The sequence below is a fragment of the Anas platyrhynchos genome, chromosome 2 (assembly GCF_047663525.1).
Source record: "Anas platyrhynchos isolate ZD024472 breed Pekin duck chromosome 2, IASCAAS_PekinDuck_T2T, whole genome shotgun sequence".
NCBI lineage: Eukaryota > Metazoa > Chordata > Aves > Anseriformes > Anatidae > Anas > Anas platyrhynchos.
In genome coordinates, this window is record NC_092588.1 from 157,062,459 (window position 1) to 157,082,483 (window position 20,025).

General features: G+C 44.8%; 1 protein-coding gene across 2 annotated transcripts in view; it reads right to left on the reverse strand.

The window, feature by feature from the left end:
• Nucleotides 1–18,619, reverse strand: part of WNT3A (Wnt family member 3A) — a 93,767-nt gene extending 75,148 nt beyond the window's left edge. Inside the window, exon 1 of one of the 2 annotated variants that reach the window (XM_038175400.2) lies at nt 17,681–18,619. In XM_038175400.2, coding sequence (XP_038031328.1) covers nt 17,681–17,751 — 71 coding nt within the window. In that variant the 5' untranslated portion in view covers nt 17,752–18,619. Of the gene's footprint in view, nt 1–9,166; nt 9,276–17,680 lie in introns of those variants that run through there. The other variant, XM_072033912.1, reaches the window with a different exon arrangement.
• Between the last annotated feature and the right edge of the window lie 1,406 nt (nt 18,620–20,025).

Here is a 20,025-nt window from a genome sequence, read left to right on the forward strand (position 1 = left end):
GCCTTCCCATTCCATTTTCATTTTTTAATGTCAGGCTTTCTCTTTCCTGAGAGTAACTTCGCAAAGCAGTACCTAGTTAAGTTTCTGCATACACCTAATTGGAAGAATTCTGCTCTTTGCACCAGAGAGGATTTGGGTCTTTTACCTCTTATATTGGTCAATATCACCAAGGATGTTCAAGGACCTCACAAGCACTTAAGACTTCTCATCAGCCACTCTTAAAAAAGGCATAAAAACCTTCCGGACACCAACTGGCATCACATCAATGACATCTGTCGGGTGTTCAGGAACTCAGTCTTACCTCCCAACTTTAGCTGTCTAAAATCTGGGTGTTTAGGCTGTTTCTAGAGTGGATGGAGAAAGATAGGCAACTCCAGACAGTGATTCATCATATCCACCAAAGATACCTATCTCAGGAAGGATGAATCGCCCTCAGAAGATGCCCATCTTTCTAGAGGGAGGTAAGATGATTTGCTCAGATATTTAAGCATTACATAGCTAAAATTAAGTAAGTGAATTCCATCCACAGAGGTCTGTTAGGGGAGTGTGCTGTTCACCCAATGGAGAGTATGGATACAACTCCTCACGTGCTTGGAAGCAGATGTCCTCATACTTTCTCAGCAAGACCTATTTTCAAACAAGGTTGTCCCATGCTGATGGAATTCAATTCAAAGATGAACTGAATCTTCCTAATTTACCTTGAAAGGAGATGCCTCAAGACAGCTCAAGTCAGCCTGCCTTTGGGGTCATCATGAGACAAGGTCCCACCCTATAAGCAAGTGTTTTTTGACTGGAATGTTGGGGCCAGTTCCTGGAACATTTTAGGGGCATTTTCTCCTATTCCCTCAGTTGGACCCATGCACACTTATACTCAGCCTGCTCCCAGGCACTGCTGTCTAATTCTGTAGCTTTGTAAGTCTCCCAGACCAGTATGCCAGCAACTGAAATCAAGGTCTTCTCTTTGGAGCTGCTGCTATCCTTTGTGGCCATTTCCCAGACCTATGGGAAGTGCATGAAAAAGTGCTGAGCACCCACTGACCTCAAGGCAACCTGCAAGCTCTGCTCATCTCCCAACCACACCACCATTTCTTCACAAGGCTAAATAGTGTTTTATAAGCCTAGCTTCATATCTCCACATGTTTAAACCTCTTCAGGGCTCAGGGGCTGGCTGTGAGAAACGGGGATATTAACATTATGTCAGTGCCCAGAAGGTCTCTGACTACAAGGCAGGCAGAGCTTGTGAGGCGTCAGTAGACTATCTGCCCGTGTTGGTTAAAGCTGGCTGCAGGGCTCTCAGGTGGAGCTGCTCTTTGCCAAAAGAGTGCAACGGAGTCAAACTCGGCAAATCATTTCTGGCAAACCAAAAATGTATTAAAATAATTACAATTGGAAATGTCAAAATGGCAGATTTGGGGATTTGGTAAAACAGAAGAATTTGATTTTTTTTTTTTTTTTTCCCGGAATGAATTCTCAGGGGTACTGAGATTGGAGGCACAGAACCAAGTTACTGGGAATCAAAGCAGGGTGTGAGCCATGTGAACATCTATGCGAATGTTCTTAGCCCCTGGTATATATGAACCGTCTTGCACTTATTGCAGGGTAAGAGCATTCACACGGGCAGTTACCACAGAAAAACTGGCATCTCATTAGATCACACCCTAATTTACCTCGTGGTAATTTGTTCATGTGCCCATCCCCTAAGGTGCCATTCCCAAAGTGAAGTTAGAGGACGCAATGTCCCCTTTATACTCATAGTCAGCAGCTTAGTGGTTAGGGCAGTCATCCATAGTATGGGAAAATGAGCTTCGTAAGTTTCCTCTGCTTGATTTGAAGCAGGATTTTGAACCCAAGTTTCTTAAATCTCAGTAGCATGCTTTAGCCAACAGATTATTCTGTTCCACAGAGCTCCCAAATCAATTATTCACACTGATTGAGTCTTGGCCAACAATGGAGACTCAGCCAGAAACCTGTGGATCTCAGAGCAGGAGCTCTCATCTTAACACCCATAGTATCTGAGACCTGGGTGCAGACTGGGATAGGTGCTGTATAGAAGGATTCTGCAAATGCTGAAGCCGATTGGGATACACAAAAAAGTTCTTGCAATGCTGCCTTTGCATGCCCCAAAACCCCATCCAGCTCCTAGCCAAGTTTTGCTACATGTTGTCAGATATATACAAGCCTTAACTGGGATCCTTCTCTCTCCTGCAATGGGATAGGAGATGGGACTGAGAGATATGCCTATAATTTACATACATTATTAATGTATGTCCCTGATAGCATGTATAATAATGTGCTAAGCATCAGCCCAACACAGGAAAGACTCTCCCTGCTCTCGGGCTTGATCTCAACCTGTGTGACCCAGCTTGGTGCCTATGCATGGAAAACGAACAGAAATGCTCAGATATTTAGGATAAATACAAGGCTAAGCAGCACCTCCCTGGCCCAGAATCAAAGTATGAAGCAATTTGCAGGATTAAGACTTAAATGAGTTAAGAGTCTAAGACACAAGACAAAAAGATTGCTCCAAAGTCTGTTAAAGAGAAGACACGATTTCTCTTGAGTTCAATATGTCTTTGGATTGGAAGCCAAGACTGGGGAGAGGGATATATATTTATATAAGCATATATGTAATATGTATTATACCTGTGTATAATCATCTTCCATCATTTTTGATTCTGTCCAAAAAATCCTCCAAGTAGTTGTTAACTGGACTTTTCTGGGAGATGTCACTGCTAATACCTTCCACGAGAGAAATAGGTTCACACAAACTCTTTCAGAATCTCACTACTCTGTCCTGTGACCCTCTGTCAAAATACTTGTAACACACAGCTGTATGTTCGGGTTCCTTTCTGGAGAAATACAAATGGTATGTACAGTCTTGGTGCAGAGGACGAGCAGTGGCTGGAAAGCATAGGAATTCAAAAAGCAGAACCCTCCACTCTCCTTGAACCTTATGAGAAAGTTCATTCATTTCATCTCTTCCTCAGTCATATGGTGTAATACATCTATCAAGAGATTGATGGTATAGCCCACTCCATTCTCTCCTTCCTCCCCAAAATCACACGGTCAAAATGAGAAGGAAAGAAGATGAATGGATGAAAAAAATTACAGAGCTAAGCATTATTCTTTGGGCAGTAAAACATGAGAGCATTGACTTCTCTGTCTGCCTGGATGTCCAGGGAAAATTGCATGCACACGTGTGTGCACACATGCTCACAGACACGAGCATGCACACACACTGCAGCCTCTCCCTCTGCAAATCACATCTCTCCTCCTGTTAGCTGCTCATTTCTCCACGACTCATGCTTATCCAATATCTCCTAGAACCTCTGCTAAGCAAAGCTCACTTGGCTGATGGGTTCAAATGACATTAGGGGGACCAGGAGACAGGCAACAGGACTGCTTAACCCTTGGCTCCGTAGAAGCCAGCTATAAGAGATGGAGCAGAGGAACAAGGTGTCTGAGAGCCCTTCCATAAGTCCCTCCCTGCTCCCAGCCTGCCAGCCCTTCCAGCACCACGAAGCACATACCCTGAAGGAAGTTAATCCCCTTGCACAAGCTCTCCCCATACAATTACACTTCTGCATTTTAAACAAACTTTGGAAGGGCCTAAATTTCACAGAGAAAGGGGCCAACATTAGCTGGAAAGCACACAAATTACACCTGAGGTGTCTATATCTATTTTCTACTAATATTAATAATAAAGTCTAACTTAGCATAGTAGTGCCCGAGGCTAAAATCATGTCTAACTTAAAAACCAGACAATTTTAACAGCAAAACCTATACACAGACCTGAAATGTAGGTAGTATAAAGAGATGTTCACAACACTTCTATCATTATTCCATTATATCGATGCCACCATATCCTTTTGGGATCAAAGAAAATCCCAGGTATCTTTTCTGACATCTTTAAGATAAAGGAAATTTAAGATAAGCCAAACTCTTCCGCATTCACAGTAACAGAAACAGTCTGGGAATTTGAGGTCTAGACCGCACAAGTGTGTGAAGAAATTTGTGCAGATCTCCTTAGCAAGGTCAGCAGAACCATAGAAATCTCAAACTCACTTAAAAAGTTCATATAATCTCTCTCTCTCTCTCTCTTTTTTTTTTTTTTTAATTTTTTCCTAATAAAACTTTAGTCATTTCCCATGTTCTCAAAATGGAGGGTTCATGTGTTTAAGCTCTTACAAACAGGACACTCGCTAATGCATTTAAAAGGAAAATATGTTAAAAAAATCAAAGCAAGTTCCTAATCAACAGGCTTGGGAGAAGGCAACATTAGTTGATGACTTGTAGTGATTTCAGAATTGGGATTGGCCTTGAGGTATCTGTCACAGTACCTTCATGTGGCAATTCATTACCAGTTCCAAATGTCAGTCCAAATGAGCTATGTCTTTGATATATGTCTTTGACTGATGTCTTTGACTGATGATACTTCTGCAAGAGTGCCTTTTTTGAATCAGTTTTGCCTCATAGGCTAACACGACAGAAACCCAGAAAGGAGAGTATTTAACAGAAACACAAACTCCTTGTCCATGGGGACTCACAGCAATGGTCCATATGACTCTAAGAAACTGAGAATGATGGATCTTGGGCATTTGACCTAACCATATTTATTTAAAGTCAGGCACTCGGGTGTTCATCTTGGTTCTCTTGATCACCAACATAGACACTGGCTGCTCCAGAGAGTCATTGCATCCTAAGATTGGCATCACAGATAGGTCTGATGAGTCACGGTGAGGAAGTGTCAGTTTTCATTCATTGACTGGAGAGGGAACCTAGATGACTACTTCAGATGAGATGTCCAGCTCTGAGATGGAGTATGACGAATCCTGCTCGGCATGGCTGCAGTGTGTAAGCGTTGTGTACATCTCTACAGTACTGTGAACAAACCTAAGTTCTTCGCTCATGGTCTCTGTTGTACTGACTCACGAGTGTCCAGCTGCCCTGGCTGTTATCCTCACTCCAATGTTTTTGGAAACAGTGAGTCAAAGGCAAGTCCAGCACAGCTCTTCCCATACCTCAGGCTTTTCTCAATGACCCCATGTTGTATGAATAGCCATGTGCAGCCTGCCTCTGCTAGAGACTATAGGAAACATTTTTTCCTTTTTTTTTTTTTTTTTTTCCTTTTCTTTTTCCCCAGCTGATTCTCATCCACCCAGGTCACCAAGCTATTTGTTTAAGCTTGTGTAGTGCAGAAAAGGAATATGACCAAAGCTCTCATATCCTAAGGACATGCTTTATCCCCAGGATCAATTTTTTCCCCTGGTTTATCACAGCCTACAACTCATTAGATATTCAAGGTCTTCCATGTTGTCCAAACCTTCTTGTACTAAAGATGGCAAAACTGGGCTCTTCTATGCAAGAATTGAAAGAGGAGCCTGTGCTAGCTTGCACTCAGTCTGTTTCTGGAAGTTGAGTGCAGGCCAGAATTTCTCAATTTATTTCGTATGAGTACCAATGTCAGAGGCAATAGGAACTACCACTAGCAGCACTGTTGGTGGCAGACACAACAGCTAGGTTAGCTGAGATGTGTTTGCGGCTGTAAATATATGCCAGACTATATAACCCTTGAATTAGTTTCCATACCACAATTTGGAGAGTCTTCTAGTAGACATTGCAGTTTACTTGTAATTTCAGTGGAGTTGTTAGAAAACTGTGCTGACAAAACCCTGCCTTATATTATGACTGAGCTTGAACTTTTCCTTCACCAGGAGACTGAGACTACACATTGCATCAGCAGGACAGATGGACTCACTGCTTGTTTCTATCACAGACTTCCCATATGCCTGTGGGCAAGTTGCACCAAGGGTTTCAGTGACCACTGAATTAGCATTTCCCTGTCTGATTCCCAATCTTCTGCTAATGTGTCTTATCTATTCTCTTTCAAGTCAGTTGTTTGCCCCATCTGTCTGGACCATATTACTCTTTCAGGCAAAAACTCATTCCCACTGTGCCCTTGGTCTCCTGTTGTTAGTGACTTCTAAGTTTTGCAATCAAACCGCTAATATCCACGACCTGTCTTGTTAGAAAAACACTGTGATCCAGCAAGCTCCTTCCTCATCCAGTTGATATTATTGTTAGTAATGACTCAGTGCTAACTACCTCTTATATCCACTGCTTCTTTACAACTGTGATTTAGGTACATTTAATCCAGCCTGTGGCACGTGAGGATGGATGATTCCTTGTTTGAATGAGTTAATGATGGTACAAGTTGTGTCTATTATTGCAAACCCATGGTAGGATACATCTCAACTAACCTAAGGTGCCTAATAATAATTAGTTAAATCTCTGTTGCTCACCCTCTGTTCTCTCTATGGCATGTGATGCTCATGTTGCAGCAAAACAGATTTAGATCTTGGCAATCAGGCAGCTACTCTCTCTCTATAGAGATTTACACTGTTTGTAAAGGAGAGTGTATCAAGGCCTTGAAAAATATCAATACACTTTGTTCTAGCCATATGTTAAATGGGCTAAGCTGGACTGGCCTTCCTTGTCCCTCAGAAGGCAGGATCCCTTACTACTAGAGAAGAAAAGAAAAAAAAAGAGAAAAAAAAAAAAAGAGAGAAAAAAAAAAAGACTATATCAACACACAGCATATGCATCAAAACACCTTTAGACCATATTCCTAACATCTGCACATCAGAAAGCAATGTTTCCAAAACCTCCAGAATGGCTCTTGACCACCACTGCAAAGCCAACCTACTAGGACAGGCAGCATCCCTATGGTATGCAGGGTCAAGTGAAGCTCTCCTGGTCTGGATTGGTAAGGCAAAGTCATTCACAACAAAATGCATCAGGTCTGCTTTTCCTACAGAAGAACATGCTGGAAAAATAAGAAATTCTTTCCTTTCTTCATAAGAAATTATTTCAAATGCCCTTCTGACATATGGGACTTTTTCTCAGCTCTTTTGTACATATGTGGAATGCAACAGCAGGACTTCAGGTGACAGATTTTTAAAGATATTTCAGTCTCTAAAGATGTAAAGAAATGCCTACTGGGATTTTCAAAAGGCTCTTCTAATGGAAGCATCCTCTTAATAATCTGCAGGGCAAGGTAGATCATTAATTGCCTAGATGTTCCTATCTTTTATGAGTGTATTGAAAGAAAAGAAAAAAAAAAAAAAAAAAAAGGATCTGAATTCATCTCTGAATTCATCTGTCCAAAACGAGATATGTTTGTCTGACCTTGTCATCCAGGATCCTATTGCAGGCAATGGTGAGAAAACTGGCACAGCTGGGGAGTGATTCATCCCATCTAAAAGAAAATGTCTAACATACCTCAGATGAGTTGCATCCTATTTCTAGCCAATAACTCTAAAGAAAACTTGGCTAGAGACTGCTGATGTAGAAAGATGGTTCTCCCTTAAGAAGGGAGAGGAATCACATCTGGATCCCCCAGAAACCAGCATTAACCAGATTTTATGCCTCTAAAGGAGCCATGGGTCTCCCAATAAATTCTCCAAACCTCATCTGACACCCAGTGTTATTTCCCCACCCTTCGCTAGGCTTTGGAGAAGACCTTGCTTATCCAGCAAGAGCTTAAACTGTCCTGCTTCTTCCCAGTTACTATAGTCTTGTAAAAAAATGGAAATGCTCCCTTAAGCCTGTGAGGATTTCGAGTTGCTTTCTGTCAAGCCACACAACACCATCTAGCAACAGGCTCTATTGTTGTTCTTCTGGGGGCAGAGGGACAAATTGAATAGTGGGCTTGGCAACTGTTCAAGGAGTTTCATTCCTGCCTTCCCACCCCTTAGCAGATATCTCTATTAGACAAGGTGCACTCTTCTGGTAGTAGAAGAAACCCCTGCTCTGCTCAGTGCTGCTTGGCCTCGTCTCACAGGCTTGGCTGCAGCAGAGTTCGTTTCTGCCTTTTCTCACTGCTCTGTCCCACAGTGGGAGTTCTGCCGAATAACAGCAAATTCCCTGGAAGCCTGAGTGTGCCCAACCTCTGCCATAAAAAAACTGCATTTTCCAAAAGGGGTGTAGAGGGAATATGAAACTGGAAAAGCAGAATTTGGAGACATATGCTGGGAAAAGAGAAAGGATTTTATTTCAGGGAACTGAAAGTGAAAACAAAATCAGAGAAACTCTTTGAAATGCAGATATAATTCTTGAATATTTAGGGGTGATGGTGTCCTCTGCTGAGACACTCGTCATTATGGGGAAGCAAGAAAGCTATTTTAAATATTATTTTATAAGGTTTGAGATGGCTTTCTATTATAAGCTTGTATCAATGACTTGCGGATATGGTTGGAGGATTGTGGGAGACTCTGGATGTGTTTGGCAGCTGAGGATAAGGAGGATGAGGAAGATATATTTGTGCTCTGGAGTGTGCTGGATTAGAGGAAGGGTTAAATGTGTTACAGAGACAGCTGCAAAACTCTCAGGCTGCTTAAGCTTTCAGCAATGATGTTGAGACATGAAAAAATATAAGACTGTGAATTTGCTGAGGAGAGGGGTGGTCTAGAGGATTTTAGCACCAGCCTGGATGGCATGTTGTGACAGCTAGGAAATAGACAAATGAGCAAACTCTCAAAATGCAATCCCTGTCTTGGGAATAATCTGACAAAACCTGGATGCCAGTGGTGGGGATGTCTCTGAGCTGACTGCCTCAGCTCCTCCGTAGTCACAGAGGGTTTAACCATCAGAAAGTGCCCTTTTCTCCCCATCAACAAATGAAGCCAAGAGCACCTGTCTTGGATGGAGACATCTAAACTACAGAAATATAATGGGTAAAATGAATTCCATCCTGAGGCCTCACATTTTTTTGCAGATGGGCATCAAGAGACACTGAGATTGTCTAGGGGTTTCTTGACCAGTTTCGATCTGAAGCTCGAAAAGAAGCACATCATCAGTGGACCTTATATGATCCCCACCAGGCCAATGAGGACAACCAGGATGCCATCAGGCATCTTAACCGGCAGTAGATGTCTACCTATGCATGTTCACCAGATGGAAATCCAGGTATCTTCATTTTGAAATTAGTTGTCTTTCCTGCAAGATGCGCTTAAACTGAATACCAGGATTGATGCACGAGGACAAAGTGAGCTTCCATAACTTGTGGTAGACTCGAGGTCAGGCCAGAAATGTGGAGGTCTCCCATGATGCAAGCTCAGCTTGCCACTGAGGCACTCTATGAGCCATCCAGGCAAACCTGACTTACCCCATGAAGAGGAGAAATGGCAACCTTCAATAGCTGGGCCTGTGATGTGAGGCCTGTGAGGTGAGAGGGGACCCAGCCCCACATTGTGACATGATCTTCCCAGTGATGCTATAATTCTGTGATTCTATGATGCTATGCCTCAGGGTGTGGAAAGATGCAGTGAGAGAAAAGCATTTCACATCAGTATGGTGTAGGAAGAGGAAAAAGCATGTTAGAAAAGTAACAGCATCCCTGCTAAGAATTATCACTATACCATAAAAAGCATAACTGACTCATATTGATACCAGAACAGAAACCGATGGGGAGACCAAAGGCACCTTGAACTCCTTTGATGGCCCAGGCTCTACAAATGCAAAGTGCTCTCTGGGTATCAGCAGCACCCAAGTGGGAAGGGGACTGCGAATATGCAGGTGACAAGCAAGGAAGAGACAAACAACGTCTTTGTGATGCGTAACGCTCTCCCCTGGTTTAAAGGTCGTTTTTAAAAGCAGTGCCCTATGTTAAGAGTTCAGAACAAGGGAGTTAATGTATTGGTTCTCTTTCCCCTCCCCTTGCTTTTTGCAAGCACTGGTAGAATTTGGAGAGAGCTGGTGATCTGCTGAAGTTTTACACGTTGTGCTAAGATTATAATAGGATTCAGAGCAAACCTTGCCACTTTTAAAGGGATGGAAGGGAAGAAAATCATTATAAGTGACCCAGGCTAAACAGAAACATTTAGCACAGACAGCATCAGGAGTGTTTTTTTCTGCAAGACTCACCCTGGGCCTAACCCAGCAAAGCCCTGGTATGTCATGGGGGGCTCCTTAGAGACTTCTCTGAGTGCTCACCTCCCTTCAGGATGAAGCCTCATTGAATCTGATGGACCCTGGGCCTTTATTTGGCGGTGTCAGCAGAGCTGGGTTCAGTGAGATGGGATGGGAACAGCTCTTGCTGAGGCCTTGGGGCTGTGCCCCATTGGGCCTTACCTGAGCACGTGAATGAGACATGCGTGCTCAGGCCCATAGTCCTCCCTCTCTTATTTCTCCTTCCTATCCACTATATATATACATATATATATATAAATTTATTTTTTTTTCCCCTGACACTGACACCTTGGCAGCAGCCCCACCTAACTGGGCAGAAAGCACCAACCTCCACATCACCCAAAGACATCGGGTGCCTATTCTGAGCCTAGAAACCTCTTCTCTGACTTTGGAGAGAAGGTTTCCAGACCTCCTGCGTGCCTCTCCTCTCCTCTTCCAGGCCCTGTAATGTTTCTTTTGGGAACCAGAGCAAACACGTGAGCCCAGTCCTGCTCCAGCAAGGAAATTTTGACATGGATTTTGGTGGAAGCAAGACCGGTCCACCCCTGCTCACAGAAGGCCCTGGGGATGGGACTGTGTGCTCAGCACAGACACTGCATAAAACCCAGCTGTCCAAACGGAGCGCTTGTGACTCAGAGCCCGGAGGATTCCCCCTGTGACACACTTGTGTAATGCTTGTTAAGTGCTGTCATTATGCCCAATAAAGCCCTTTGAAACGTGGCTGGGTTATTTGAATCATGCTCTCGAGGAACGCAAGCATGGGTACCTTTCCCCAAGGAAGGCCGGTGCTGAGCGAGGGGGAAGCCTGTGCTTCGACACGTGGTTGTCTTGTTGGGCTTTTCTCACCCTCCTGCAAATGCAAAGCAAGAACATCTGTTCCTGGAGAGATCTAGCACAGAACAGCATCCTTCTTTGGCTGCTTTGAGAAGCAGCAAAACACGGGTGGTGCAGTAAGAGGTGCACAGCCCCACAGCCCCTGGCTCATCCCAGCTGTAGGAAGAGGGTTGTGAGCAGGAAGGGCATCCCATGGGTTTGGGATGGAGACACCAGCCCTGTTTCCCCTGGTACCTCCAGGATAAGAACAACAATCTATATTTTTTCTTTCCTAAGTGACACCACAAATTCAAAGCAAAAGCCAAGCTTCCTCCAGCATTACCCTTTAGAGAGATCAGTTAAAATGACTTTTTTTTTTTTTTTTTTTTGGCAAATAAAGCAGGGGCAATGGCCATGTCCCAGGCTTAGCTTTACAACTGAGTATGGAAAAAAAAAAACAAACAAACAACCATGTGCACAAGGGAAAAGTTCCATCAAAGCAGTACAGGAGCTCAGAGAGGAGAATAAGACCCACCTATTTCATTAATGTCTGTCTCCCTGAAGCAATCACCTCTTTATCCTGCCTAATGCTGTGCACTGCAATAGCACCCATGGACATGGAACCTGTGTAGAAAGGTCTTTAGAAAGAAGGAGAAAAGAGCTGCCTTCCCTTGGTGAACCAGAAAACTAAGTGTCTTGGTGCTACAGCCAGTCCTGCTGCAGGGCTCATTGTATGGCCCAGGACAGGGCCTTTAAAGTCTTCTGCCTCTGCTTATCCATCTGTAAAATGGGAATAAAAGTCACCGTCCTCCTTCCTGGGTACTTAACAGTGCTTAAGCCATGTTAGGAAGTGCTCCATGGTTTTCAAGTGAGATGTCTTAGAGGTGTTCAAAGTATGCAAAGGTATGTTTTACCTCTGGAGCTATCTGAAAAGAGCTGGGTAGCAGAATAATTCACTTTTCTTTATTCTTTGTTAGAAAAGGCCCTATTTGAGCCAATGTTTTGGTTCAATGCTTTGAATATCAACTTGATGAGTTTTAGGTTGCCACCTAATAAAATACTCTTAAAATGAAAATAAATAATTAAATAATTAAACAAGAATCAATGAGTGTATCAGAACAACACTGTTTACTAAAGTCAGACTAAAATTTGAGTAGATGAGGGCTCTCATTTAGCACACTCTGTGCTCCCTGGGAGTATCCCAACCAACCCCATATTTGAAACAGGGTTAACACTCTCGTTAGGACCTTGCAAAATTTACTGTTCTTGTCGTGACAGAGACTTGTATGACCTTGGTCCAGTCACTCAGTCTCACGGCACAATTTCTCCATCCCTGGACTATGCTAGAGACAATATTAGAGTCTGCCTCTCCAGTACCACCATGAAAAAATGGAGATGGTAAGATATGTGCTTTATCCTTTGCACACTACATGCCAAGTATAGACCCCACAAGAGGTTCTACTGCTTATGCTGATGCAACATGGTCTCCTTACCCAGCTGCCCTCTGCACACTGTGCTGAGGAAAATACAAGCTGGTGGGAGAGTTGGTATTTGAGAATAGGCTAAAGCATCCTTCTCTGATTACACACTGGCTGGCAAAACAGAGCCATGTAAGATAGTGTTGTAACATAGATATTATATATATAAAGGTAATTCCCAAGCCTTGGGGCAAGGGTGGGAGAGGGCTGCATGTACAGGGATTGCACAGCATACAGCTGAAGTGCAGCCACCTCTGCAGAGGAGTGTGACAGCTGCTTAACATCATACTGCAAACAGTAGCAGAGGAAATTAAGATGAATGCTATTGCCTCAGAAATGTCAAAATCCCTAGCTTAGGTTAATCAAGCAGGGGAGGAACAGGTACATGTAATTCATGTTTTTGAGCTCTAGAGATTGCTTTAGGAGCTCTGATGTCAATGTGCATGGCTCACGCTGCCCCTTGGGTGACCTTCCATGGCTCTGCCTCCCTCCTGGCTAAAGAGGAAAGATCACCTCTCACTTAACCTATACACTCTCTGCCAAACCTAAGCTTCGATTTCTCAAGTGCAGAGCCTGCCAAGACTCAGCTTGGTTCTCTAGGATTTGCAACGAAAGGAGAATTGTGTTTCTTATGGGATCCAGAGCACATTGAGCTGTTGAACCTGCATATAGCTGGAGTAATGCCTCCAGGTCACTTGTCTTTCTATTGGCAAGGCTGCCATCCCACCCTGCTCCCATGCACTTACATTTCCTGAATCACAAAAAATGGGGATGGATAGATCCATTAGATCATTTTTCCAGCCTTTCTGGGCTGTAAAGTGGCTACTGCAGAACATCACCAACTTTGGCCAACCTCATCCCACATGGATGATTCAACCAATAGTGCTTCTGTTACTGGTCTTGGAGAACAAGCAATAAGAACCTAAAATCAGTGCAAAACGAGGTCACAGACAGGAAAATATTTCTAACACTCACTCTTCACAGCCACTTCTTGATGCTGGCCTGGCATCTTCAGTGACACTGCTTTTACTCTGCTGCCAGCAGTTATTACTCATCTCCTTACCCAACTCGTAATGGGGCCAATCTCATCCCTCCCCACTTAGGATGTGACACAGGTCTTACAGAGAGCAACAGATTGGACAGGAGGTCCACCAGCTCTCACCCATCAAACCCTCATCATTTTTCCTTTTTTTGTGCCACTTCTGACATAGGGCACCTCCAGTGCACCCTGGCCAGACCACACTGCATCATCTGTGTCCTACCAAACCTTCAGGTTTGGGTGCAAGAGCAGCATAAACCACAGCGACTACTTTTACGTCACATCACACAGGAGCAGCCGTGTCTTCTCCCTGTTTCCACCACATCCTGTCCTTCTTCACATTGCACAACCCATTGGGGTGAAGCAGACAAGCCAGGAGGGGTGAGGGTGGCCCCTCATGCCCAGCTGGGTCCCTTAGGGGCAAGGGAAAGGATTTCACCCACTTCTGTGCAGCCCTGTTCCAGTGCACAGTAGCCAGGCGTTGGCCCAAGATCAAGACCTCGCAGCTGGCTCTCAGGACTGGATCTCATGTGCTACTGTGCTTTCCTTGGCTACCCCCATCTGGGGAACATCACACGAGGCCCCTTGGGGATCAGTGGGACAGAGGAAGGGACACACAGGGTGCTGCCACACAAAGCCCTGTACAGTGACCATCTCCTCCACTGAGGTGTCCCCCTCCAGCCCTTCCCCAGGCACGCGCTGTTACCACTCAGCATGCACCAAGCTGCCTCACACCCCAGGAAGAACAAGATCTGAGATGCCAGCTGGCAGGTTCCAGCCATGGCCAGGAGGTCTGCCCATACTTCTGATTCCGCTCAGCCATCTCCTCCCGCAGGCACCACCTCCCAGGATGTGGGGAGACCAATCCTCAGCACTGCAGCTCATCTTTTAGTGCTGGTTTTTCTTCCTAAATCAAACTCTTATCCCTTCTGAAGCACTTCTGCCTCTCTGACTGTCCTCAGACCAAGTCCGGCATCATGCCACTGATTAAAAAATAAAGTAAAATGTTTTTCCATTGCATGTGCAATCAGCCAGCCAGCCAAGGCAGTGCAAGTTAGCTGGGAAAAGTTGTAATTCTGTTCATGTTGCCAGCATGACACTGCTTTTGCCCCATACTCCAACAGGACAGGAGACATCTAATCCCCTCCGCTCATGAATTTTGCTTCTGATTTTCCTAATTTTCTTTCCTTCACCCAGTCTGATCTCTCTTTTATTTAAAAAAACAAACAAACAAGCAAACAACAACAAAAAATGAACAGCACTAATATTTGGAAAAACAACAACAAAAAAAACCCCACACATATACATTATTATATTATGTATTATATATATACATATATATATATTGCTATTAATCTGGCCCACTGGGTGCAGAAGAGCTTGCTGCTGCTACCAGTGCCTGCTTTAGGTCGCAGGGTGCAATGCTGTGCTGTGCTGGGGAAGGTCCCATGGGGTTACTGTGCCACAATAAATCACCCCAGCATGTCCCTGCAGACTTGCCACATCGGTCCCAATAGGAACCGGCACCCTCTTATTTTATTACTTTAAATAATAGTTTTCAAAGCCAATCTCATCCCCTTCTGTAAATTCGTTATTTGGAGATTTTTGTCTCTAAGACCCTCCCGTAACTTTTACCCCCATTGCTGCTGAAAGGATGAGGACAGAGCACAAGAGCTCTGGGGGATCTTTCCCTTTTTTCTCCATGTTCTCTTTACCCTTATTCTATTTTTTTATTATTTTTTTTTTTTTTTTTACATACCACGCATCTGGGGTTGTGCAGAGCCCACCCAGCACTGCACAGCTCGATTTTAAACAGGTGCCCCTATGCCATGGTGGGAACAGCAACTTAAAGAGCACAGCCAAGCCAGGCGCTCTGTGTGGAGGCAATTACAGTAACAGACACATGCCCACTTGCTCTCCCTGACAAATACACACTTGGTGTTTCCCCTAATTTCTTTCCTTTGGGAGAATAATTAACCAAGCCCTACAGGAAAGTATCGTTTCTTAGTCCCTGCTTTTGCTCAAATTGTCTCGAAGCTGAAAGCAGAGTAGGTATCTGTAGCTCTGTGTGCATTAAGGGGAGTTTACGTTTTAATTAGAAACTATTATTCACGGGGGGGTGAGGGGGGGGGGGCACAATTTGGGAATGGTAAATTACAGATTTGCTGTTCCAAGCAGTCAAGCAGCTAGGAGCAAACATTCAGGAGGCTTTAAACAGAGAGGTTTGGGATGAGATGTTTGTTGCTTGCACTATCCGACTAAAAAAATTCTGGCCCTGTCTCCCTCCCTGCAGTCAAAAAAAAAAAAATAAAAAAAGCAAGGACAAAATAAAATCAAAATAAAATAAAAAAGTGTGATCGATTTGCTAAATGGTCTAGTTTGGAAGCAGGCTGTCCTTGCAGGGAGCGATCTGGCCAGGAGAAAAGAAGCTGCACTGCTGTGATTGTGGTCTCCGAGGGACCCCCGTGCTGCACCTCCGGCCTCCGGGTGTCCGGGGCTCCGGTCAGGGTGTGCCTCTGGGTTTATATCTTGCTTGGGGATAAATAAAGAGGGAAAGGGATGTGTACGGGGGGGAATTTAGACAGCACACGTAACAACACCCGGCCTCTCCTCCGACTCCCCCACCCCAATCAAAACCTCCTTTGCATTTCCATGGCCTAAGGGGGCTCGCTCTCTTTGCAAAATAAACGTCTAAAACCGCTGGTTGGCACCAAGGGAAAGGAGGAGAGGGGGAAAAGAAGAAAATAAAATACTAAAAAGCATTTCCCTCCCTATCCCCGTCACACCTGCAGCCCCGGCTGGAAGCAGAGCTGCCCTCACCAGCGCCGGGCACCTCTGCGGGTCGGGGGCTCGGAGCCGCCCTGCCCTCCTCTCCCCTCGGTAGGTGACAAGGGAATATTTATGTTGGTATTGGAGGAATGCGCTTCCTTCTCCAATCAGGAATGCAAGCGGAGTTTCTAATTATAAGTTAGATCGTGGCTGGGAATAAAAGATTGCTTTTTAATGACTCCCGTCCAGGTGCTCTTGCTGCCTGTCTTCCCAAGCGCGCATTTGCATTTTATTGCCTTTCTCCCATCCCAACGAATTCCCTGCTTTCAGACATACCTGACATAGTTGGAGAGGCTGCCTTCAACACCCTCACCTCTGCACCGCCGGGCAGCGCGGAGCCGGCCCCCAGCTCCTCAGCCACCCTGCTGCTGCCACCTGCACCCTGCTCCCCCTTCCCGGCCGGGGGCCGTGCATTTTTCCAACCATAATATATATTTTTAGCATTGTTTTTTTCTTTCTTTTTTTTTTTTTTTTCTTTTTTTTCTTTTTTTTAGGGGGGTGGTTGGGGTGATTATTTACAGCACCGCCCCGGCACCCCTGCAGCAAGCGGCTCCGTCTCCGAGATTTGGGGAGCCTCCGCTCAGAAGCCTTGGGGTGTCCCCGCAGCCTTGGGGTATCCTGGAGCCTTGGGGTGTCCCCGCGGTCTTGGGGTATCCCCGCAGCTCTCGGGTGTCCCCGCAGCTCTCGGGTGTCGCCGCAGCCCTGGGGTGCCCCCGTTCCTCCTGCACCGCTCCGCAGCAGCCGGAGAAGCGCGGAGCTGTAGCCTTCCTAGGGCTTCCCTCAGCCCAATTACCTCCGCGGGGTAATTAGAGCAGATCGTGCAGTTACATGCCTTTGCCCAGCACCATTTGCTTGTTGTGGGGGAGAGAGAAAAGCCTCTTAAAGGCGTAGGGGGAGAGCGCGGAGAAGCAGCGGCGGCCCGGCCCCAAATGCGCGGAGCTTGGGGGCGCGCAGGGCTCCGCGCATCCCCGGGCGCATCTCCCCCGACCCCTGCTCTGTCCCTGCACAGCCAGCCCAGGTTGCTCTGCCTCGCCTCACCTCCCTGCTCTTTCTTCCCTCGCACTCCCTCCTTCCCTAAATATTCCTTAAAGCGAAGGGGAAAAAAAATTAAAAAAAAAAAAAAATGTTTTCATCCTTTTCCCCCCTCCTTCCTTCCACCTGACTAGCTCGAAATCACCTTGAAATGCTCATGTCAACTTGTATCATTATCTCTTTAATTCAGGCAGTGCCTTTTGTTCTTCACAGGAGAGGATCAAAGCACTTAAAAAAAAAAATAACTTTCCGATCGCTCTCGCTCGCTCTCTCTCTTTTACAGTAGGAGAAGGAGAGATCAGGTATAACCCAGTCAAAATAAACAAAGTGAATGCATAAATAAAAGAGGTGAAATGCAGGTTCTAAGAACTTGCTGGCGCTGGAACAATCCCACCTCTTTAGCTGAGTGGCAACGAAAGGAGAATTTCAAGTCATCTTAAGCGCAGGGGTTGAAGAGAAAACAGAGGAGGGGAAAAATAAATGAAAATGAGAGGAAAAAAAAAAGAAGAATAAAACTTACCACCAGATTGGGTAACTTGACAGAGCCTGACTCAACCCACAAAGAAACAGGAAATATCCAAAAGAGGCCATTGATGAAAAGTTGTCTTTCTTTTTTTTTTTTTTTTAACCAGAGTTGCCAAAACCTTCCTTTCTTCTGAGGCAGGATGATTATTTTAATAATAATAATAACAATAATTTAAAAAAAAAAAGTCAAATGAAGTGAACTCAGCCCGACCAGGTAAATCCTCTCTTGCTTCCTCTACTACTCTCAAGGAAAAAAAAAAATCTCAGAGAGGTAAAAAACTCTTCTCTCAGCCAAGACACTGAAGGCAAATATTAAAAAAAAAAAAAAAAAAAAAAAAAAAAAGTTTGAAGTAGCTCTCTTAAAAAGGACCCAATCAGCACTTATTGCCAAAGGGAGAATTCTGATGCTTTGGCTTGTTCTGTCAATCAGGAGCGCGAAGTCAGGAATGAGCTAATTGCAAGGAGATAGTGTTTTAATACTCATTAGGGGGCACGTTGGCCCACAAGCCAAGGGATAAAATGTAGTTTTAAAAAGGGGAAGGAAGATTTAGGGGGTTTAAATAGACAGGGGGGACCCCTGTGGATTTGGGTAGCTATAACAACCTGCCCGGATTTCACTCCCTGGGTCGAAGCTACTAAAATGCAAAAAAAAAAAAAAAAAAAAAAAAAAAAGTGTGAAGTTTTTTTTTTTCTTTAAATTATTATTTTCTCAGTCTGCTCCTTCTTGCCATTCTGCTGTCTTCTCAAATCCCCTTTTCCTCACGGTGATGGTCGGGATGCATTTGAAGTAACTTTCTAGAAACTTTTGGTTGGTTCCTTTTTTTCTTTTTTTTTTTTCCTCCTTTTTTCCTTAAAAAGAGGGCTTACACCCAGACACGCACGCACGCACACCGCCACGCACCCCCTGCAGCCATGCAGCCCCCGTCCCCACCAGTCCAACCAGCCAGAGATCCAAGGGCTCCAGTGAAGACATCTGCTAAGAAATCAACTTCTTCCATGCAAATCTCACCAAGGCTCATCCAGATCATCCCCATTTGCGGGAGTCCCAGCCCGGACCTTGCAAACGCGCTGCTGCAAACGACTTCATCCACCAGATCCACCCCACGGGGCACTAGTAATTGATCTCTTTTTTAATTTCTCTCTCTACATATTGCAACAATTTCTCTCCTTTCAGTGGTGGTGGTGGGGGGCGAGTCGGGGTGGATTGCGTGGTTCCAAAATCGGCAGGTTTTCAGCGGGGTGGAAATAAGAAAAGCGATCATAATTAGTATTATTATAAAGATGTAGCTCCTCGAGCCTGGGTGCACGGGTAGATTTGCTGCTCCTCTGGAACATATTGTTTGAAGCTTGCCGTGTCCGTGAGCAAGTGTCACCCAGCTGACAGGCTTTCCCCTTACCCTGGGTCGTTTGAAAGGGGGCTGGAGAGGAGAAACCGAGGGGATGGAGGCGCTGGACGAGCCTGAAGATATTTTCTCCCCAGAATAACAACAACAATTCTCTTTCACGTGATTTTTTTTTTTTTTTGGGTTGTTGTGGCTGCTGCCTGTTGGGTGTTTGCTTTTTTTTTTTTTTTTTTTTTTTTTTAATTATTATTATGAAGCAGAGAGAACTGGGTGCAATTTTATTTATTTATTTGACTTTATTTCATTTTATCTGTGAATCAGAAAATTTCTGTGGCTCACACGGAACAAAGAGAGGTACGGTTTTTAATGACTTTGTTGGAGGAAGGCTTGCAACCCTGCATTTGCTCAAATCAAAATGCGCTTTCTTTCTCATTAAGAACTGCATATATATTTTCCCTTAGTAGGGAATATTCCTATTTACACACACAGAGCTTTATATGCATATATATAAAGATATGTTTGTGTTTAGCTAGATGGAGAGATATATTCATTCTAGTGAAATTATACTGGAAATGCAGTTCATTCGGGGATATTTAAATCATTGGGAATTTGGCAGGGGTCGGGCCCTGATTATTTTCTTTAGGGTTGGATGACAAGTGATTGCAAATGTGAGCGCTGGCAAGTGCTCCGAGATCTAATCGCCCTGCGTAGCCGAGCTTGAGTCGACCTGAGCGGCTGCTCGCTGCTTCCAGAGGAGGAACTGATGCTCTCCCTGCCTCTCCCGGCAGATTCCCGTGGTGTCGATGCCGCAGTTGTACTGAGGGCATGAAATCGCCCCCCTCCATCAGCAGCTCCCCTCCCCAGAGCAGCCACAGAGGCTGGAGAGGGTGAAGGGAGTTTCATTGCATAAGGTAGGATGAGGAAGAAAGGAGGAGGGTGGTGGTGGTGGTGTGTGAAAAATCATCTTAAGGACTTTCCCTCTGTATTAGAGAAAATC